The sequence below is a fragment of the Oxyura jamaicensis genome, chromosome 15 (assembly GCF_011077185.1).
Source record: "Oxyura jamaicensis isolate SHBP4307 breed ruddy duck chromosome 15, BPBGC_Ojam_1.0, whole genome shotgun sequence".
Lineage (NCBI taxonomy): Eukaryota > Metazoa > Chordata > Aves > Anseriformes > Anatidae > Oxyura > Oxyura jamaicensis.
Window position 1 is genome coordinate 11005502 of NC_048907.1, and position 23878 is coordinate 11029379.

General features: G+C 41.6%; 1 protein-coding gene across 3 annotated transcripts in view; it reads left to right on the forward strand.

The window, feature by feature from the left end:
* The first annotated feature begins 6461 nt into the window (after positions 1 to 6461).
* Positions 6462 to 23878, forward strand: part of ZDHHC8 (zinc finger DHHC-type palmitoyltransferase 8) — a 114230-nt gene continuing 96813 nt past the window's right edge. The window contains exon 1 of one of the 3 annotated variants that reach the window (XM_035340933.1): positions 6462 to 6871. In XM_035340933.1, coding sequence (XP_035196824.1) covers positions 6768 to 6871 — 104 coding nt within the window. In that variant the 5' untranslated portion in view covers positions 6462 to 6767. The remainder of the gene's footprint in view (positions 6872 to 23878) is intronic. The other 2 variants (XM_035340931.1, XM_035340932.1) reach the window with 2 other exon arrangements.

The window sequence follows — 23878 nt, forward strand, 5'->3', positions numbered from 1 at the left end:
TTTAACTTCAAAATAGTAGTTTTTGATGCTCATCAAAAAACATTATATACTTAACAGGTAGTTAGTCTTAAAAACAGACTTAAGTTTGTTGTTATAAAAACAAATCTGAGATAGTTCCTTATAAATCCTACGTTATTTTGAAGACCACACTTCTTTCTTCAGGAGTAGGAGTGTGTAAATGATACAACATGTTTCATTCACAAGTCGCCAGCAACCCCTATTTGTTGTATTTTAACACTGTATATGATAATTTTCCTGTGCAATAAGGTAGCTTGTATGAAATGCATTTTCTATGATACCAGAACCTCAGAAAATTAAAATTCTTCTCAACACTAAGCAGACAGGAGAATGTTGTGGATTTTTTTTTATGCAACGTGCTCAAGAAATGCTTGTATTTTACATACAAGGGTACGAGTCTGAACGGTTGGTCCAATTTTGTTCTAAATGTCTTGAAACTGACTTGAATAAAAATTGAAAGAATTAAATGGAGAAAATGAGGGATTAATTTGTACATATATCTTCACCATGGAAAGAACTGTGATGGGGATATGCCCAAGATGACAAGAAGGAATGAGGTCTGGTGACAAACCAGCTCTTTTCTCACTCTGTGTAGATGGTGAGGAAGTATTTGGTTCAGAAAGTAGCCTACTTCAGAAAGTAGGTGAGGTAGTATTTGGTTCAGCCAGCCTGGGCTGCCTTGCCTGCCTGTGAGGGAGCACCTGCAGCTCAGACCAGCTGTACCAGCAGTAGTGTGGATTTCCCGGTTTGAGAATTCATCAGGTCCAGAAGGTGGATGCCGTGTTTTATGGCTAACGAGTCATGATGAACTCTGACATCCCACAACAGAAATACTATGCCTTCTGCTGCTTCATGTTCCAATGTGTTCACTTGATTAACTGAATGGAAATGTTAAATGTTTTAGTATAAGCTTTTTTAAAAAAAGCAATCCAATTTGAAGTTTAGAAAACTCCATTTGATATTTTATTAATATTGAATAATTACAACTATTTGTGTAAATGCCGAGATGGGGGATTATAAAACTGACGTTATTTTGATCTCCCGTACAGATTGTCAGCAGCTTCCAATGTGGTTATTAAAAACAAAACCACACCTCTCTCCAATCCGTCTGAAATGGAAGGCTTCAAAGCCTGCATTTATGCACTTCTGTTCCCAGTATGCCTGTATATTCTGGCTGCTCATGCTTGTTTCTAGCAAGCTGTATTTTCTAAGCTGTATATGGCAGCTAGTGAGCTAGTGTCTTAATTTGTGATTAGCCAAACTGATTTCAAAGAGTCTTTTAAGTTGTTGAAATCTTATCTGTTTGTAAACGTGCACTTGGTAATTAGTGAGGTGTTTGTAAAGTTTTTTGTTGTTGTTGTTTTTAACTCTTGCCTTTATGATGGTTTCTGTAGGATTTAAAATTCTTCCAAATTAGATCTAGCTAAAATTACTCTTGTTTTAAAATAAAAATAAGGGGAATGTTCCAGACCTTCTCTAACCCCAACTAAATCTTTGACAATATATCATTTTCAGAGTCAGGAGATATTGAAAACTAGCTGCAACAGATCAGAGTTATTTTGCTTGATGAAGAGAAGTTTGAAGTAATCAGCTGTAGAGTGGAGTGTACATGTAAGTGATTTCTCAGAATGTAGTTTAAGTGAAAACAATGTGCCCTCTCAAATGAGAAGCTTGTGCAATTGCATAGTAAGGAAATCTTGAAGTTGTGAAAATGGACAAGCACGGGAGAAAAAAAAAAAAAACTCCTTATATTTAGAGCTGGATAGTTGTTAATATCTAGAGCTACAAGCATCTTAGGGATTTATAATCGCTCGTGTATTTTTCTAATAGGCAAATTTAAGTATGGAGTGATTTTGTCCACTTCTACTACATTGGATATTAGACACTTACTTAAGACCTTTTAATATTTGAAAGACTTCTGAGTGTAACTAGTTTGCTACAGTCTCCTAGTAAAAAGGCAACCTACGTTAGTTCCTTAAAGTATTTCTAATATTGAAGCTAGGGTTTGTGGTATATAGTTATGCTTTTAACCAGCATAATGACAAATGTATTAAATACAGAGACCAGATTCTAGCACAGTTCTGTGTTAGGTGTTGCGTAGTGCAAATGTTTTTATTTTGCAGGTGTCTGCCAACTGAAAGTATTTCATAAGCATTCTACTCTTAACTTTGTTTTCAGCTTAAGTCCAGTTTTTTATTGTTGTCTATCAGTCTTCACTCTGCTAACTTCTATCAGATAGTTCGTTGTCATGTAGATATTAACTGTTGTATCAAGATGTGTGTTTTATTCATGAGATAAGAAGTTAATGATGTCACAAGCTCTTGTCTATTCATATTGTGCTGGTTGTCTTCATTTCAAGCAGGTAAAGGTGTATAGTTTTCTAATGTTGTTTTTCCATGAAAGCAATTATAGCTATGTAAATATCAAAAAAGGATTATTTGGGTATTAAAATGACCAATAGCTTGTATTCTTTGGAGGGTATTTCACAAGAATATCCCACTAGGTATAATTAATGTTACATTGCTTCACATTATTGCTTTTAATATTGTAATTTCTTTGCTAGTATATGAATTATGGTTGGCTTTCTGAGTTTCAGCAGCATCATTTGGAGTAATATTCCATACTGGCAGAGGAGAATTACACTTTATAAATCGTTTTAAATGGGATGGTTTGTGAATCTTAAGCCGTTCAGATGCCTATGTTATTCTGAGTAGCTCCTTGTGGGAATTGCATAGGAACTGGTGTGTTGGTAAAGTAATCTAAATCTCATAATAACTGTAAGTTGACTTGCCCCATCACTGCAGCTGGGAAGCGCATGTTATATGAGTTCTGTCTGATACGTCTTAAGTGAATCCTATTCCATGGAAAAATGTTAATGTGAGATTTATGTTTAGGCTACTGATAATTTCTTGATAAATCTAGTACTAAATAAACTTGAACAACTAAATGAAAATGGTCATAATAAAGTTCGAGAGGGTAACGCAGTGGGCCTTGTTTGTACCCATAAAAAGTCCAGCCTTGCCTGGGCTTCCTGCCTGCACTATGTTGTGCCTGGTGACCCAAATGTCCTCTGTATTGGGCGCTGTAAGTTTAAAAGAAAAACTTACTAAATATATACATATATTACTAAACACCTGATTGTTGAACCTTCAGTGACCCTGAACATTTTGCAGATCACTGGTACTACACAGGCTGGCAAGTACACTTATTATGGTAGCAAGTCCAGTAAGAAAAGGAGAACGATTTATTCTGATCATTGTTTAATGACAACAGCTAATATGAGCTGGGAGCTAAATAGCGTAGTGACCAATAAAAGATGCCAGGGATTTTCAGTACTTAGAAGGTGCAAAATAAAAGGATTTTCTTAACTGTTTAGCTGCTTCCTAGCTAGCGTTGATGCCATGATTTGTTATGAAAAGTGCGTGGCAGTCAGGCTTTCCTGATGCTTCCTCTGCCTTTCCTTTAATGTTAGCAGCTTTCAGAGCGGTACCCCAGCATGTGTCTCCAACACAACTTCTGTGGTTGGCCCTTTCTCCTTGGGGAATAAACCTCAAAGTAAAATCTTGCAAAAAGACATGCAGTTGCTAGCCAGACTCTGCCAGATTATTTTTAAATTGTTCTTTGTAGCTGTATTAGTTCTTTGGGTAGTCATTAAATCTTTTTCTAATTCATGCTGCCATCCCTGTTTACCTCAGGGCTGCCAAAACCTTCTGGCACACTTATCACGTAGTGTGAATCCAGAAACTACAGTCCATGAAATAAAGCTGTTCCAGAAGAGCGCTTCTGAGATATGCCTGTTCTGCTTGAGTCAGGTCCTCCTCAGGCATCGTTACTGTTTGAATCCTAAAGTGATCTCATGGCTTTAGATGTACTTGCCTTTTAATACTGAGACTGAACATTGCTCAGCAGTGCCTTACTCTGTCTTGAAAGTAGGTATGTCAAGAACTGGAACATTAGCGGGAAGGAAGTCAGTGAACTGAGGGAATTGTTGCTGGACCCCCCCAAATCCCACCAATTTGTTGCTGCTAAATAATCTGCAATGTGCAGCACACACAGAAATCATCTCGAAACACATCTCTGCCTAATACTGCCTTGTAACATGGAGCGTCTGAACCTTCCTCTGTAAACGCTGGTTCTGCATGATGCACTGTTGCACGGATAAAGTATCTTGATCCAGAGGATGACTGTGCAGACCAGGCCTGCACTGCAATCTTTAAGATCAGTTCAGCTTTGGAGATGTGCCCTTTTTGTTGCTATGAAAGCTACAACTCTTAATCCCCTGATACCCCATGCTCACAGCTATCTTTTAGTGTCCTTCTCTGCAACAGTGTTGCATGACTGGAGGACTAAAAATAATAATAAAATCATATTTGCTTGCTGCTAAGTACCTCTCTTCATAAGGTGATTGGCTTGAAATACTGGCCCTCGGAGTGGGGCTGTTATGGTGAGGCTGTGGAGATGCACTTGGGTGTCCAAGTAGCAGGAAAGCCACGCTGTAGGGTGGAAGGAGCTCAAACACTGAGTCCTTCCTGCTTGCAAAGCTGCATTTGAGAGCTAGGCTTTCTAGCGTGGTGAGAATACCTACAGGAGAAATACAGCTGAAAGTAATGAGTTACAGAGAACAGAGTAGGAAGTCTCTTCTTAAGAGTAGCTCCCAAGCTCACATCAAGGGATGTTGCTGTCCTTTGTGATAACTTGCTACTTTTCAGAAAGGCCTTGTCCTTAGAAAGAATGAAGTTTTAAATAAACCACCAACCTCCAAATATGTACCTTGAAGTGTACTTGTGGAGACCCTATTGCATGTCATTGCTGAAAATGCAAATCTGACAGCCACTTGAGTGGGGAGATAACTTCTTGACTCATTTTCAAGCCCTAAGAAATGTAGTGGAGTAAATCTCTCACTGTCCATTAGAGGATGCTAACCAAACTTCGTAAGCTGTCTGTAATACTTCTTGTAACATTTTCCAGTTTAAAATGAAATCAGTGTAAAAATATCAGGGTTCTGTTTGCAACTATGAAATTTTTCACCAAGAACATTGGCTGAAGGGGAGGAGGACAGGGCCTGAACTGATGAAAGTGAAGTCACTGCCTGGTTTGTGCAAGCAGTGCTAGACTGCAAGGTCTTTCGGGGAAGTTCATTTAGAACTAACTTGTGACATGGGTGTACTTAGGTGTGCTCCTAAAATGCATCTTCTGGTTTAGTTTTATTCAAAAGGAATCTAGTTATGTTCTTTGAGGCCACTCAGCATCATGCGTCAAACCATGGTACGTGAGGATGACTGAGAGATTTGCTTCCAAAGTACACCTTTGATCCAACTTAATATGCTAGTGGAGATGCACCTGAAGGCTTTCAGGTTAGTATGCAGAGTCTGATTCTGGGTAAAGGTGCTGACCTTTTGATTAGTTGTGAGCATTTAAAAAATCATTTATTTCTATAATCTGGCGTGACAATGAGTAGCGAAGCATAGCAAATAATGTAACCTAGGCATTCAAAAATAACCAGGTTGTTGTCCCTACCATACCTCAAAAACCTGAGTTTGGAGCTCATTTTAAGTTGCCTTTTGGCTTTAGTCCCTTTTGGATAAAACCTGGTGCTTTTAAAGTTGTTCTCAGAGGGCTAAGAATACTTTTTTTTTTTTTTTTTGGGGGGGGGGAGCAGTTACTTAGCAAAAGCAGATTTCACGTAACTATATGCCTTCAGGTTGGATCTTGCTGGATTTGCTTATACTTAAAGCTGATGCTCACAATTTTATTGCAAACCTTGCAAAGCTGAGAGCCCGTGCTTGCTATTTTGTTGGATTTTTCTTGTTCTGTTCCAAATACCCTGAGGACTGTAGAGCTCATCCAGTCTCTTAAAATGGTGATTGTAAATACCTCTTCAGAACAGGAGTCGAGTGTATACCTTGTAAGGTAAGTTGACTTCTAAGAGGACCCAACAGAAGCCGTGAAGGTGGCTTTCATTGTCGTACCAGTGGGTACTTTACCGGCCTGTCGGCAGCTGCAGATGGAGCCCGAGCTGAGGAGGAAAACGGGAGCGGTGGGGCAGGCGGCAGCTCTTGGTTTCGATGCATAAATTTCCCAGTGGCCTCGCACCCTTCCTCCCTGCGAGGCTTTCCTTGTGCCTGCGCGGAGCTGCCTGCTGCGAGCGGAGGAGCCGTTTGCTCAGCGCTCTCTAGAAAGCCGCTTCGATGAACTTTGCGATATTACCTTAAATTACCTCTTATTTCTGCCTCCTGGCGCTCACGGCTCGTTCCGGAGAGCAGCACGGTGCCGTCCCGGCGGTGCTGGCTCCCCGTCCCTGCGGCACCAGCAGGGCGCAGCGGCCCCGGGCCGCCCCGCACCGCGCCTCTGGGCCCCGCAGCCTCTGGGGGCGCCCCCGGCCCCCTCCCCCGAGCTCGGCGCTGCGGCCGCCTCCTTCACCCTCCCACAAAGAGCACGGAGGCGCTCGACCGTCCCCTTCTCCCTCCTTCCTTTCCTTTCCCTCACCGAAAAACCCAGCGATTCCCCTCGGCGCGGCGGCCGGGTGGATCGGGAGGGGCCGGGCCGAGCCGAGCCGAGCCGAGCCGCCCGCAGCGCTACCTTAAGGGGCTGCTTGACATCAGCCGAGGGGCCGGGCGGCGGGGGTGGGATTTCCTGTGCTGGAGGTCAGCCGGCCCGGTTCCCCCTCCCCGCTTGCCGCCCGTGCCGGAGGCTGCCCGCGTCCTCCCGGCTCCCTGCTCGGCTCCGCACAGTGATGTGTAAGCCACAGGATGCCCAGCAGCACCGGCAAGAGGTTTAAACCGACGAAATACATCCCCGTCTCCACAGCGGCCGCCTTGCTAGTGGGTTCGACTACTTTATTTTTTGTTTTCACGTAAGTAACGCCGTGGGGCGAGGGTGGTGGTGGTGGGGGGGAGGCTGGGCTCGGCTCCTCCAGGCCCGGCCCGGATCCGGCCCGGCCCGGCCCTGCAGGGGCTGCTGCTCGCTGACAGCCGGAGCCACCATTTCGCGCACGGGAACCGTCAGGCTGCGGCGGGGGGTGCCGGCTGGCTGCTGCCCTGCTGCCGAGAGGGGCCGGGAGGCTGCGAAGGAGGCCGGGGAGGAGGCAGGGAGGCCGGCAGGAGGGAGGCAGCCCTGGGCTGCGCACCGCGGCTTCGCCCGGCGCAGCCCTTGGCAGGGGAGCGGTCCCGTCCCAGGCGCTCCGTGCTGCCCGGCTCTGGGCTTTTTTCATGTAACTGCCCCTCAGAGCCCGAGGGGCCAACGGGCAGGTTTGGATTTGTCGCAGGGAGGGAAGGGGAAACTTTTCCCTCCCCCCCTCCGTTTCCTCTGCTCTCGCTCCCACCTCCCTTAGATGCAAAGCGGAGCTCTGGCGGTCGGCTTGCAGAGCCCCTGTCGTTATATTAATATGTGAGCGGCGTGCTGCTTTGCCTCTCTGCTTCCTCTCCCTTTACATAAACTTGAGTTATGAAGAGCCTTAACCCTTCCTTCGCCGGGATGGCCGCAGCTTCCCTGCGAAGGCATTGCTGCTATTTCGAGGGGGCGATGCTGCAAAATTGCTCTGAAGTGAGCTTTGGCTAAGCTGCTTTTCGGGGAGGTGAATAGATTGCTGGGTGGATATTAAGACCGATTGTTTTGCTTATCTTGGAACCGTGCACCTTGTTTTGCCATTGCTAATTTTTAACTGAGCTCGGTGAAGCCGCAGGAGCAGAAGGCTGTCTAATTGTGGGAGTACGTGTCCACGTCGGTACCCTTCCGAGTTTCACCGTAGTACGGTTCTCAGTGCTTCAAACCGCTCGTTACTGCTGTGGCAGTCATAATGTAGGATTCCAGAATAAAATGCAAATGTTGTGTTGTCTAACAGTTTCTTAAATCAGAACAGCTTTTGGCACTGAGTTATGCTCTTGGCGTAATGTGACTTGACTTCTGATTGCTTGTTTTTAATGCATTTGATGTGAAGATATGGGTAAATCCTTTCAGGATATTGCACTGTTTCAGCACAAAGAGCTGGTACAAGTATAAACCCATCATTCATCCTTTGGGCATCTATTTATAGTTGGGTCCTCGCAGGCAAACAGAAGGCAGAAGTTGGCTTCTGCGCTGAACCTGGCTCACACTGGCGCTGTGGTGTTGGGGTTGTTTTTTTGCATGGTTTCAGAATCCAAAAAAGGGGTCTCGAAGCCAGCGTTTTCCTTGTCCTGCACCTTGAGAAATGGATGCTTGCTGTGGTTGTTTTGGAAGCTGTATGTTTGTTTTCATGCGATACTTCGAATGTAGAGCTACAAATTGCCTAGTGATGTAAGGCTTTCCTGGTAACACAGTTGTTGTTGAAACATCCTTTTGGCAGCGGGACATCAACTGAGGTGTTTGGTGTAAATTTGTTGCTGTATGGCAGACATAATTAGCTTTAGTCTATGACCAAATCTTAAACTTAATTCTGCTCCCTCTGTTATCAGTGAATAATTACATGCAGAATGAAGTATTTTTAGGATCTCTCCATATTGTAACTTGGCCTGTGCATCTTGAAGTGGTAGTAAATTTTTGAGGACTGTCCCAGACATACGTTCTCTGCTGCTGCCAAGCCATGTGTGTAATAAAAGTAACACATAATTGAGCAACTGTTGTCAGGCAGTATCTGAAGTCCTGTCCATTCAAAAATACTCAGATAAAAAACAGCAGCAAATCTGTGCAAATTTATCCTGAGTTTTAGTAAAATTTGTCTTTGTTTCAGAATCAAAGCAAGTAGTATGCATGAGATTAGAGTGGCTTTTGTATGGTGTTTTTTTTTTTTTTTTTTTTTTTTTTTTTTTTTCTAGAGCTTCTCCCTTTTTTCTGTCTTTTTACACAGACAGTGTTTTGTGTCCTGAAGATCTTTCTGCCATGATATGTTATTCATGGCTGAGATAGGCCTGTATGTTCCGGGGTGCTGATCTGCACGACTCCTTTGATGTTAGGTAGGTCAGTGATAAGCAGCAGTTGAGGTTCTGGCCTAACAGTGCTTTAAGCAGTGTTGCTAATACACTCCATGGTTGCTAGTCATAGCACAAGAACTCTACTGGATGACAATTTACTTTTTATTAATTTCTTGTTTGTGTCGCTAAGCTCTAAGGCTGGTATTAAGGACCTTACCTGGCTGTAAATACATGAAACTTGTTAATACTCGTATGAAATTTTGTGTGTAGATCAGCTCAGTGGGGCATCAGGGACTTCAGCAACCTCAGTGCTCTAGAACTGAGTAATGGTGGTTAATATATGTGGAAAATAGACAACTTTTAAAAAACCACTTAACAAATAGAAGGAAAAAATCTTTTCTGAGCACTGCAAGTGTTTGAGTAACCTGTATTAAAAACCTGAGGCTCTGACCAGGCTTTCTCCCTAGACATGTCTGTGGGCTCCAGCCACGAGTGTGTGTCCTCTGCTAGATGAAAAGCTCTTTGAACTTGAAGGCTAGGGATAGCTTTTTAGCAACGTAATCTTTATTTTTAGCTTTTGTACAAACAAATTCACCAAGTAGCAGCATACAAAGAGTGTTTGAAATACGCAGTATGTGCTATTATTTCATGACGGTGTTGATCAGTGGTGCTCTTATGCTTTAATTTGGGAAAATTCCACGATAGGTGCTTCTTTTTCCTCAGCTAACTGTTTAGGATTCACTATACCTCTGTTGTATTCCTTCTGGTTTTACGAGGGGAAACAAAACTATTTAGCTATCACTATTATTGCCTGGAAAGGCAACGAAGTATTTCAGTTATATTGCAGACTTAGCTCTCCATGTGTGTTCCTTTAATAATAAATACAAGCGTGTGAGTAGGTGGTCTAATTTGTCCCAGTAGGAGAGTAAAAGTGCATTAACTCTAAGCATTGCAAAGGAATGTATAAATAATGTTATATATCATAATTAGGGTAATTTACTCATATGAACAAATCAAATGGCATAATGAAGAAAGAACAATTCTGCTTAACATTACAGGAATCCAGAGTGATTCAGTTGCAGCAGATGTGAGCTTATTTCTTCCAAAACCTTTTTTTTTCTTCATATTCCTTATAAGGTTTTTCATTAGTGATAACAACTTAACCCATTTCAGTGAAGTCTGAGCTCTTATGCCTTGGACCACTGACTGCTGTGATGTAAACTTCAGTGTCTCCATCCAAAGAACCTGAGTCTCGTGAACTTCCTATCTTACTTCAGGTTGCGTGACAGCAGTATTAGAGAGCACAACTTAGTTGTCCGTAAGCATAATGCTATAAAGCGTAGCTTCACCTACTGACCTATGATGCTGGATCCAATAGTTCTCTTCACCAGCTTAAATTGTGCTACTTACTGTTGTTTCTAGTGCTGGCAACCTCTGAATTTTAGCCTAGCAGCTGCAAAACTTGCATGTATAGATTACACAACAAGCTAAAAGCATAAGGTTTTAAGGAAAAAAAAAAAATAAATACTGTGGCTTATTTTAGTCATGACAAAGTAAAGCTCTTCAGTTTTTTGCCGAGTGCTGTAGACTAGAAATTTCTGATAATAGCCATTTTAGGACTGTGTTTTCTGTAGCATCCATCCAGTCAGCTGAGTGTCTTTGAAGTATTGGCAGAAACACATAATTCACAACAAAGATCCAGGTGCCACCGCTACTTTGCTGTAATGGTAGTAATGCTGCTGCCTATTGTTCTCTTCAGTGGCATAGTAAAATGGTAATTTTCTGGGTGAGGTAAAAGCACAACTAAGGTCAGAACTCATTCAGCCAATGCTGAAAATGAGACAAACTTTGTTCTTAGAAGTCATAATGGGGTGTAATCACAGGGGTGTACCACAGACATATGCAGCAGGCACTCTAGTGCAGTCTGTGACACAGGAATTTAATACCAATAACCCTCAGGAAACAACTGAGAAGTAATAACGGGGTGTAAAAGAGCAACTGAGGTTGAACTCAAAGTAAGGATAGAAAGAAAACAGGGAAGTAGTCTTCAGTTGGTAGAAGGGGGATCAGGGGAAAAATGGCAGTTAGACTGTATTCAGTAGCAGGGCTTATGGATTTACCTTAGTGAGGAAGAAAAAATCTTGGCTTCGTTCCTGAGTGTTTTTTTAAAAAAAAGGGGGAGGGGGGGTTGTGGTGTCGTCCCCCCCCCTCCCCCCCCCCATGTCCTGTTACTGTATTTCATGAATTAGGATGACTCAGTATTTCTGTAGTGACTTAATTATACTGGCTAAACCATATATTAATTCAGAAGCACTTAGGATAAATGCATTTGTTAAATCATAACTGACCACCCCCACCCCGGATTATACGCTCCCGCACTGGAACAGCCCTAAAATACACTTATCATAGCATTTTAAAGTTCACAGCCATTGTAACGGATCTGGTTGGCAGTGGGAGTATGATTCTATGCGTACCTAAAATTCTTGAACTGTCTGTTAGATCTCATCGTCCAGTGACTCATTGGTGTTCATAGGTCAAAAGAGGGGAAAGCATCTTGTGTTTTTAATCTGGTCAGTCACTTAGTTGGTTCAGTCACTAGCATAATTCCAGCAAATAGAAGATCATCTTTGCTTTAGTGAATTCAATTTGTATCCAAAACTGTTTGTCTTACCTAAAGCCTTTTAAGGACTTCAGTGATCTCCAGTTGCAGATATTCAGATAGTCACTTCTACCAGTTGTGTGCTCTAATTCCAGTTAGAACAAATGATTAAATGTGATGTAAAGTGTATATTACAGATAGTAGCAGCCTAGAGGAAATAGTATTGGATACTAATAAATAGGTGCACAAAAATGGAAATAAAGAAAAAAAATCAGTTCTGATTGCTTAATCTTTGGAAGCTGCTAGACAGCATAAATTCTGCCTTGGAATGTGATCTTACGGCTTGGCCTCTGCCTCGTAACTTGCTGAAGGTGGCTTGTGGATTTGTGTTGCTCTGGTGGTTGTTGCTTGTGACTTAGGATGTGAGAAGTTCAAGGTTTGCTGTGGTGTGTCTGTGGAAACACTGCTACTCTGCTTATCCGCTTCCCCCTTGTTCTGCCCGAATGATGTCATACCAGATGTGCCCGTAATTTTGAGGCCTTTACAACACAAAGCTCATAGTCCTTGTCTGTTCTGAGCCATTCCAGGGATTCACTTTGTATTGTTGATGCTAATCGTGAAAAAGAACAAATTCACTCTTTTTTGAACTTTCTTTCCAAACCACACTTTACTACTTGAAACGTTAGCCTATTTCTGATTAGTATTATTTTTTTCATGTGCCAAACCAAGAAATTGCTGGAACTGGTAGGGAGCAGCTTCACAAAGTACACATACACAAACAGCCATGCAGATGACAGTAGAGAGAGGAAAAAAGCATGTAGTTTAATAGGTGAATTTCAAAACTGATTTCACACTGAAACCAACACTGATTGGGGTAGTGCAATTTTGAGCAAAGAAAAGCCAGATATTTAAAAGAATGCAAAACCCAGGAGAGACTGTAGCCTCCTTAGGTATTTCAGCATTTTCCATCTTAAATGCATCTTTGATGGCAGATTTTCCTTGTCTACTCTACTGCAATCCGGAAGAGGTAAGGCTTTCCAGATTGACCTGAGTCTTCTCAGTTGTCATGCCTGTCAGCTTCTGAGAAATGTTGATTCTTCTTATGACAAAGAAATGTCCTTTTAAGCTCTGGCAATTTCATCTTGGTATATAATTTTTTTTCTAAATAGTATCTAGATAAACTTGACATGCAAAATAAAGAGGCAGGGATTCTCAACAAGAAAATCCATTTAGCTGAAGTGTGAAAAGGCTTTTTTTTCGTGCTGGAAGAGAGCTCAGTTTTATTGCTTTTAGCTAGTAGAGTCTATCATCTTCACTTCCAAGGGGACCAGCAAAGTTGGCAATACAAGGCATTTCTGAAAGCTATTAAAATTCATTCCTTTAGGAAAAAAAAAAAAGCACCATGTTTATGATCAGCAGGAATATTCCCTCCTCCTGTAGTTTGGGGGAGGGAGGAGAGTCATCCTCACTGATGGTAGTAAATAGCCAGACATCTTCAGCTGTGGAGTGCGCAGCTATTTGCATGCAGCCATCACAGTGGCATTTGAATGCTAACTGTAGATCTCATTTTGAAGTCAAAATAGCTAATGGAGTGAAAGTTATTCCTGTGCATGGGCTATCCACAGCTGTAGTCAGCGTGTGGTTTATGCCAGTAGCAGCCTCCTTTCCATTTTTCCTAATGAGCAGAGATTAAGGATGTGGGTGTATGGAAATAGGAATGAGAGACTGCTTCAGTTAGATCAGGGTGGGCCTTTTCAGCCTTTGCACGTAAATATACAAACAGTTTTTCTATTTTTCTTTAAGGTCCTTTTCAAGATACTCTTTTAAATGCTGTCTGTGTTTGTCTAAGTATGCCACATGTGTCCTTTTATAAATAGAAGCAATCCCTACAAAATTGTGCAAATGGTATTGGAGCTCATTTGATTTGTTAGCAATGTAAACTGAGGGATGCTCTTCTTCAGAACACAAAAATAACATAGAGAGAGGCATGTTTGGTGACCTTGGACTTCTGATTTTTAAGGTCTATTACCTGAGACAGTTGCTATTTATACACTTAAATTTTTGCATAGATAACTTATTCTGTTACTAGGTGCTTCGTAGCTGAAATCAACCGTTTTGGGATCTAGGTACTTGTTTTAAGGGACATGGGAACAGAAAGCCTGTTGCGGTCACTGTTCACATTTTACCTGTGTATAGCTACAAGGCACCTCTTCAAGGCCTACAAAGGGAAGCCATGAGTTTTGTTCAGCTTGCACTGGAAGATTTTTGGAATACAGTAATAGTGGTATAAGCTGCTTGAGAGCATGAAATAGATGCATATTGGGGTGGGGAGAAGAACCTTAAAAGCTGAATTGGTGTAATACTTGTGTAACCAGTACAAAAGGGGAACATTGATTTACTGTCCTTTGATTTGAGCCAGTAGATACAAGACTTCTTTCTGACTAACCCAAGGGTAATGTTCAATTTGGCTGCGCTGCTAAAGAACTACTATTAGTTGATCAAATGTCAGAGGGAGCTGCTAATGAAGTTGAAAGGAAGAGGCACAGGGGCTGAAATAGTAATGCTGCAGTTTTCTGTGAAAATTCTGGTTGTTTTTTCAAAGAATGCCATCAGTTGGAAAACTGTAGTCAGCGTGGATCTGTTTTGCTTTAGGAGAGGCAGTTTTGGGGATCCTTGCTTGGTGATTGCAGTAATTTGTTCAAATGAGTACACCACAACATAGTGTATACTACATAAATCTTCAGCCAGTAATCTGTATCCAGAAAGAAAATTTAATTAGCCCCTTATTGTTCTTCTGCAAGTTCTAATATAGTTTAGGTTTTCTTGCTTCAAAGCTGTTCAAAGTGCCTAAAATTCTAAGCTCTGTACCCATTATGCAGATATTAGTGGGTACTTCACTCTTTGTTTTTCTCAGGACGGATATTATGGAATAAACTGTACAGTAACCCATACTTAGATATCACAGTGGTTACCATGGTTCTCTGTGAAAGCGTAAGTGCAGGATTTGTAGACATCAAATGTGAAATCATTATGAAATATCTTTACTGCTGTGTTTTGAGATCTTCCAGTAACAAGAGGCAGTGGAGCCAGGTGCAGAAAAAAAAAGTCTTGAATTTTAGATCTAAATCTAAACACCAAAGCAGTTGTTTCCAGTGTACATGTACACCACTTTATTATGTTCCTTATTACTGATGAAGTCACGTAATTTAGGAAATGCTGCCCTTTGGGCAAGTGGATCACAAGTTTTATCAAGCGTTAAGATGGGAATGAGAAATTCAGATTTTTATCAAGCCACATATGAGATGATGTCATTATTTTTTGAAGGGAGGAGCTCGTGGAAGCTGACTAGTCAGAAAGTACCTTGAAAATAAGGATTGTATGTGCCACTCTGAAATGACTGCTCTCCAGGAAACCTCTGCATGCGCTCAGACTAAATTAATAGCAGAGTATTCTTAAATGAACAAATTCGTTTTTAAGTTGGAGCCTAACAAAGCAAACTTGAAACTGCTTAAATATATAAGGGCTTTCATAAATAGTCAGACAAAGCCTTACTCTCCCAGGATTCTTAAAACTAAATTGCCATTTGCATTAGCTCTCTTTCATGTCTTCAGGGAAATAATCCAATGTAATATCTATATCAACACAACTTAAGTACGGTGCTGGGAATAAGGAAAGCTTTCAAATTTTTATAAACAAGTATCGTTTTAATCTAAATTCAGATCAGTCACAGAAATGCTTTGAAATGGAAGGGTTCACCTTAAAACTTCTGAAGATACTCTGATCCCAGTTGGCTGGAAGAGGCAGGTATTTTCTTCGCTCCTTGTTTTTCTGTCTTCCTCACCTCCTTCTTAGTCAATTCTGTTTTCAAAAGTTATTTGGGATTATTTTAATTGTGTTTAACCTCATGGATTTTTTTTTTCTCATGAGTGAGATCTCATTTTGCATGTTTAGCTTTCTCTGAAGATTGATGTTTGCCTGAGCAATAACTCTCCAGATGTGTTATGATCTAATAATGCTGAGCACCAGTGGTTAACCCTTGTCTGCTGTCAGCAGCATGCTGAACCACCTGCTGTGTTTTACCAAACCTCATAACTCAGCATTTGCTTATGTAGTTTCTTGGCTCCAAGTGTCTGGAGAGGTTAGGCATGTAGGTGGGTGAGCTCTCCCTTCCCAGGGTCTGTATCCAGCACTGGGCTCAGGAACCACTGCCCAGAGATTTCCCTCTGGAGTCACACAGTCATCTTGACATCTCTTCAACTTCCCAAGGCTCAACGGTGGAGTAGGGACTGCCTGTACAGTTGTCTTCAGATGGTCAAACCTCTAGGTTCATGTGCATGTCTAGGTTCTAGGTGCATGTCTCTCAGACCTATCTTTCCTCTCTGAAGATCTTGCTGCAATCCTAATCTTACCACCTGGCTACATGGAAGCAAATGACTTTTCTAAGGGGTCACTCCTTGAAATATACAGGGATATATAAAATGGCTGCTTTCTGACGCATAGTGCGAGTCAAACAGAAGGAGATAGCCGAGCTGCAGGATCTGGTGAGGTAACTTCCATTTCGTGTACGGAAGTTGTAGCATCTACAGCAGCAAAGCGGTTTAATATTTGTAACAGAAATTCCAAAGTGCAAAGGCAATGCAAGATTAAAATAACAGTACTTGCTGGGTGTGACCATTAAACCAATATGATTTTTTTGCAATTGCAGAACAAAACTTACGATCTTTGTCCAGATGTAGGACTGTATCAGAAAATTAACTGCAAGGATTACTTCAGCTCTTCTCAGCAGAGATTTGCTGAGAACATTGCCTCATCTTACGTGACAAATCCATTCTGAAAGATAAATTTTGAAGTGAATGTCTACCTACACAAGAAATGCTCTCAAGAAGCTCAGGGAGAATGAAGGTGGACAGGAAGACACCATTTCATGTGTAATAGTGAAAGGCTTGGTTCCTTGAAATGGGATGGTTCCGGTCATGTTGTGTTTTTCAGTAAATGAAATTTGACAGATTGCTTGCAATGATAGTGAGGTACAAGGTCTTGCACGTGTTAGTGAATTTCACCTTGCTGCTGCTGATAAGCATTTCCAACACGCTGGGAAACTTCTGCTTTGCTTTCCTAATGCTCGAGCTCAAGAAGGCTAGACAAAACAGCACTGTAGTCCTTTATTTCACGTCTGGGCCCTTTCTGATAGTGAGTTTTGAGTGTGGTCAGATGCCTTGATGGGACCCTTCTTGATTTACGTAGGACTGTGGGACATGGCCACTTGGGATTTATCTGTGTGGAGCTTGTTATCCTGGGCAGCAGCTTAGCAGCACCAATAACCTGACAGCAATAGGCAGCAGCTGGTGGGTCCAGCTAGGTCCGTACCTGTGATAGTTTTTTCTGACTGCATTGATTCTCCAGCCATCAGACCAGGTCAGCAGCTACTAGTCATGACTGTGAAATGCTTTGCTGTCACAGGTTGGTTTCCAGTGGACAGGTGTCTAAATCAGCACCCTTCCTGATGCTTTTTAATTTCCGGTAATGTCAAAGCTACTGTGAATGCATTGCTAAACAAGAGCTGCTATTGTGCAGGCAGAAGGCAAGGTGATAAAACATATAGAAAATGTTCAGGCTTGTATATGGATGTGTATGTATTTAAATAAGTGATCTTGTGGTTAGGACTTCTCTTGGAACCACCTGGTTCCTGGGCTCAGGTCTTAATCCTGCAAACAGCTGTCTGTACTCTCTCTAGCAAATCCCTTAATCCTTCATCTGCATTAAGTGCAAGATTTTATCCGGCTGTACTGTTAGTTAGCTGGGGCAAAACTGTGTCCCACTCCCTGTGTTGAAGTCTTAGTCCCTTCTGGCTTCCAGCAGCATAACTTGTGAGTTAGGTTGGTAGTGCTATCAGAGAAACTGAGGCTGAGAGGCACTGTACAATTGGAGCATTGGTGCTTAGGAAGTTTTGCACATATGTGCCAACTCCAGACTAACGTCCTTTGAGCCCAGGACTCAATGGAGATCTTTATTTCAGAAGAGGCTTCTGAAAAGACGGTTTATTCTCCATCTAATGTCATTTTGGGCCATCCTAAAATGCAAGTGAATGTCATGCAGCAGAACTGTTTTCTTTAATGCTGAAATCTGCATGAACATATGAATTTGGAGATACACGGACTACAGCTTCATTGGCTGTCTTTAAAAAGTTTAATGGTTACATTGTAGTATTTAAACTTTCATTTGTATGTGATTCCACAAAGGCTAATTACTTTTGCTAAGTAATATTTCTTCCATTGTATTACAAAGGCTAGCAGGATAGATAGAGCTAAGCATGGTATCTGTGGTTGAAGAACTGAAAAATTATTTATTTCTTTTCTAGCTGCTGTGTTTGATTTATAATTCATATCTGATAAAATGAGAAATACACGTCTGAGCTAGCTATCGTTTCTCCATTTACTATCTAGGTGTTGTTTTGTTGTGTTTGTGTTGTTTGTTTTTTAAATTCTTCCTTCAGTGCATGTTAGGGGTGTGAATTTTGGGCCATAGAGTGCTGCTGAATGAGGAGGTTGCCTGACCCACGTTTTCTTTGCCTGTCATTTCCTTTACACTCATTATCCTTTGTAGCATCTGGCCCCAAGGCTTGTGTTTACTCCAAACTGTGTAGCTGCTGTAGCACACTGCTGCCACGACCCTTGACTTTTATTACTATTACAACAATAGAAAAAAAGGATTCAGGGTTACAAGATGTAATTCAAAATCTCATCCCATCTGTTGTGCTGGAGTGGTTTATATGGGTTGATGCAACAACTTTCCTGTATTGAAACTGTGCGTGCTATCAGTGGGTTACAGTCTCTATTGTGACCTTTGGAATCCTCTCCAAAGGGGCTGACCAATGCTTCTATCTTTTTCCCAAGTTCTCTGTTCTTAGTCTATGAATTTATTTGATCCAGAAAAGTAAGCAGAATTTGGTCTGGTCTTTAGGGAAAGAGATGTCTAGCAATTGCCAAATAATTGTTCTCCTATGAATGCAAGAGAGACCTGTTTAGTGCTGTGATGCACTGGGTCTTGTAATATGCTTTATGCTTTTGTTTGCTTTGTTCAGAGTAGTGTTATTTATTTTTGTTGCTTCAACTGCTTTGGAAACGAGGAAAAGATTCTGAGTGTAATACCTGCTAGGTCTGAAACAAAAAAGGTTGCCAGTTTACTTCTTGGTTCCTCTCTAAATACTTTTCTATTGGGCTGCTTCTGCCACGTGTATAGTACGTCTCCCAGACAGCATACTGTGCATGGATGATGGGTGGATTCCTGCATGTCTGACGAGGGATGGATTCTCTTGGGCATGCAAGTCCTGCCAACGCTTCAGTTAGAAAACTTAAGGTTTTAATGTACATTCTGTCTTTTAGTGCCAGTTTGGCCTCTTCTTTTGGAAGACTTTTCTCTGGAACAAGTTATGATGTACCAGGCTTTCTACAATATAATAATAATAATAAACATTTATAGTTATGTGGAGATGGTTTATTAGAGAGTCTGCATCTAACTTATATTTCTCTCTTTAGATCCCTTCTCACTGTTTCTTGCATGTTTAAAAACTTGATGAAGTTGTGTAAGAAATACACAGATGGGATGAAGCTGCCAATTGATAAGGAATGTTCTGATTTCACATGGCAGTAACATTAAGGAGATGTTTTTTCTGCGAGAATATAAAACCACTCGACTGTCACTTCCCTGATTTTTACCTGTGGAGGGAAGGTACATCAAGGGTGGCCCAGAGTCATTCTGCTGGTTTTTAGTCTGTGCTGTAATAACCATATCTGGGTCTATGTTCAGAAAGCAGAAACCTGTCAAAAGTCAGTAGATATGCTCTGAATTTCCAAATTATTCTTAATATTCTGCACATGGATTATCCTTGTTGTTGTGCTTATTGAACTATATAATGGAAAGACCTTCTTAAATATCAGTAAATGAACACAGGACTAAGGACTGCTACTGTATTTGGCACATTTACATCATGGTCCTATATTTGAAATCTAAAATACTTTATTTCAAAATAAAGAAAATAGCAAGAAAAAAATTAGGAATCCCTAAGGGGAAAATACTGCATGTCGAGTTATCTTCTGTCGTGGCCTACTTTATTTGCTAAATATAAAAACCATTAAAACTATTTGTGTACCACAGCTATGGCTAGTCTAGAGTTCCTTGTCATCCTTCTGCAATTATCCAAAAAGCTTGCTTACATGTGAATACTACAGGGTTTTAGGTGCATTACATTGTAAATGAGTATCTGGAAATAAACTGCCAATCTCAGTTTCTGGATGAGCCTTAAAGACAGATTCAGGCACAATAAAACAGACTTGTTTAGTGACAGTTCTGCGTCACTCCACATGCCATGTATGATCACCCTATCAAGAACTGCATCCTGCTGTGATGACAGTTTGCTGGAAACTCTCCACAGATTCATTGGAAATTGGCAGAGCCCCAGCTCTACACATCAGTGGTCAGAAGAGACTGTATGTAGGGTACAAGTCTGTCCAATTTGTAGTGTTGACTTGATTCTTTTTTTAATTAACGCTTTAAAAAGTGTGTCAGCGGAGTGCCAAACAAGACAAGAAATGATCAGCTAAAACATTTTATTGCAGCAGATGATGCTGTTCCATATTATCACAGGAACATGGCACTTAAATACAGCAATATTTTTTGTCACTTTTGTTCATTTTATGGTCAACAACACTTTAAAATACTGTAGTCTTCAAAAATTCCAAATTTAGCATTTTTTTTCTTCTAAACTCAATCTCCATTTTTTTTCTGAATTCTTTTTAAAAACCTAGTATGTTAATGAATTTAAAGCCAACAAGTGGAATTGTTCCCCACCCCCAACTGCTTTTATCTCTAAGATTGCTTTCTGTGCAGCATCTCAAACTTAAGCAGGTGACTGGCAACAACTATGTAAGGAAATACAATAGTCTGTAGTCCTTTGTAGATCCTGTGAGTACAGTCAGGATTAATGAAATCTGACTGGCTGACTTTTGGTGAAATCATCTTTATCCTCTTTGTTTTTAAGCATCAAGCATTTTAACTGCTGCTTCCGCAGTGCTTAGTGTGAAACCTACTACTACTCCATCCAGCCCTCAAATACTGCTCTGCAAGGGAAGTGAATGTCAAGATGAATGCTTTGAAAGATCAGAGCTGGCGATGACAGCAGTTTTAACTGCCTTTGCTTACACTGAATGTGGTAACGTTTCCTATTGAGCTACCAGATTATGGCCTCAGATTTTGAATATGTTCTTTGCAAGTAGATTGTGCCAGGTGCTGGGGCTGTCAGTATATGGCAAGCTTTTAGTGTCAGGACCTGGTACTCCGTAGAGCAGGTTGGGTGGATTCCCATCTGAACCATGCTCTCACTCTCCCTCCTCAACTGAAGAGGGTCAGAAAATAAAATGAAAAGCTTGTGGGCCGAGCTAAAGACAAGGGAGATCAATTACCAACACAGGCAAAGTAGATTTGACTTCAGGAAAATGAATTTATTGCCAATTAAAATAGATTTGGGTGGTGAGAAGCAAAGACAAAAACTAAAACACCTTTCCCCTTCATCACCTCTTTTTTTCATACTCAATTCCTTTGTTCCCAACCCTTGTACCTCCTCCTGCCCACTTGAGTGGCACAAGAGGAAGGGGAACAAGGGGCTGCAGTCAGACCATAAGAGCTCCTCTGTCTCTTCTTCCTCCTCACGCCTTCCCCAGCTCCTCCAGGGGCTCTCCCCGTGCTGCAGTTCCTGTCAGGAAAACTGGCTCCTATGCGAGCTTCTCTCCACAGCTTGCAGTTTCTTCAGGAAATACCCACTTGTTCTGGCATAGGGTCTTCCATGGGCTGCAGTGTGGATATCTGCTGCAGCAGGCTGTGAGGAAGTACCTGCTCCACCACGGTCCTTTCCATGGCTGCAGGAGAATCTCGATTCTGGTGCCTGCAGCACCTCCTTCCTCCTCCTTCTCTCACCTTCATGCTCGCAGGGCTGTTTCTCACTTTTAATCTCATGTCTTACTGCTCTGCACTGTTTTGCCCCTTTTTTTCCAGTGTGTTTTCCCTGGGTTACCACCAGCGTGGCTGAGGGGCTTGGCTGTGCCCTGTGGAGGGGTGGCTGGAACCGGCTGGTTCTGGTGCAGGGCCACCCCGGCCTCACCTCACTGAGGTGCCTGCAGCCCCTTGCTACCAATGCCTCTCCGCATAAACCCAGACCCCCACAGAATACTTTCTACATAGATGTTCTAACAGGCAGAATATGGTTAAGGCCTTCATGGAGAATAGCATTAGGTATGTGAAGTTAATGGTAGGTAATACAGTTCTATGTTCATATGGATCGTTAGATGCAGGAGGAGAGGCCGTGACAGAGCAGTGGTAATGACAAGAACAAAAAAAGCCCTTTTGACCTTCATTACCCTCAGCTGTACCACCAAGGTCAGTCATACAAGTTGGGAATAAAACAGATTTTGTTAATTCTTTTTGCAAATTAACTTCCTGTTTTTTTAGTAGCTCTTAACCAAATACTCTCTTCAGGGTAATTGTCTAATGTGAGTGTGTGGTGATGGCTCACAGATTTATGAAATTCCTCAGAATTTCCACTGTGATTCTATGAGTCATGTAAATGTGACTTCTTCAGATGTGACTCAAGTATCTTCCATTTTTGTGGATTCCTGAGTAGCTGCTCTGTCACGGTCTGGGGGTTGTCGGGGTCCAAGCTGGGTGTTTTGTTCAAGCACAACTCACAACTGTAGGTCTGTTCTCATGCATCTGAAAGCTGTGGTGAAGACAAGCTCCCTGGTGGCATGGCTGCTGCTGCACCAGCTGTAAGCAGCCCTTCCATGAGGGCTGGCTGCAGGCATTACTCTTTAACCTCAAATCTCAGCTGCATTTATTCTGACTTACTGTTTAAAAGCCCTGTTGCTCTTGCCAACTTCATGGAAGACTTGCTCTTTTCAATTGCTCGTTGAATGCTGGGTATTGGTACAAGGCTGAGGTCCTCTGAACAAACTTTCCAGAGAATCTCTCTCCCCTCTCTGGGATTAAGGGCAGTGTTTACAATAGAGGGCCGCATACAATATATTCCATGAGGGACAAAATGTGAGACAACTAATTCATTTTCTGTGGGTGCATTTAGGTAGCTTTGGTAGCTCTAACCTACTGCTGGAGTGGAGAGTATAGAGGAATGGACAAGGAGGTGGAGTAATTTTTTAATGTCAGTAAAAGTGACTAGCTCAAGAGCTCTATAAAAAACTGAGTTTCCAGAGCAGAAATACTAAAGCTTCAGCCTAGTTCATAGTTTTATTTTTTTTTCCTACCCTGAAGCACTCCATCATAATTGCCTTTGCTCATACTACACCTGTCAAGAGATGACACTGTTATGTGCTAAACTCTGTAGGTGTGACAGCAATGTGTTTCACCGTGCCAGAATGGAGGTGGCATGTGTCCATTTTCTAGTACTTGGCCTGGTCTGCCGGCTTTTTTCCTCCTACTGTAGAGATAATGCCAAACCATAGTATTTTAACTGTTTCCCCTTTGGCTAATGTTTCTGGTGACATGATTATAAATGATTTCTGTTTTCCTGGTACATTCCTGGTACAGAGATGTGAGCATGTTAATTTGCTTTTTTTTTTTTTTTTTTTTTTTTTCCTGGATACCAAGAGATCTGGTGGGACTGTTCGGAGCCATTTGATCTGAGTGTCCTGGGCTGTGGTAGGTATCAGCAGGCAAACTTGTCTAAAACCTACGGTCTACATGTAGGCACAGACTGAGTGCTTATTGTAAAACAGCTTATCCTTCCTTCTGGTGAGCTCACTGTGATAGCAAGAATGACCAAGCATTAGACAGAAAGGAGTTTTGAGGCTTGTTCTGAACATCTCTTTAATGGTAATTATTCAGCTGTTTTTCAGTGGAGAAGGTATGCAGAAGTAAGTAGATAGTTCTATTATTCCCAAGCCTCTTAAGGTTTACCTTCACTCACTGGTACGTCTTTAAACATGGCTAGTGCACGTAGCCAGATCCACCCTGCATACATGAATTCCTCCTGAAAGTATCTACTTCTCCACAAATACTGTATAATTCAGGAAACTAGGGAAAGGCTGCTCTGGCATTCTGGATTTTTGCTGAATGCCTTTTTTTTTTTTTTTTTTTTTTTTTTAGCTTGGTTTCTAAAGAAATGAGTCTTTATGTTGTTAGTTCTGTCCATTTCTTCCATTTTGAACTTGTAAATCCATTACCCATTTCTGTCAAGTTCAGTAAAGGCACTGAAATCTTTAGGGTGATAAAATAAATTTGGTGCCTGAGCACAGGAAATAAACCATTAATTACTGCCCTATCGAGGGAGTGGCTTTCATGTGAAATCTGCAGTTGCATCTGGACGGAT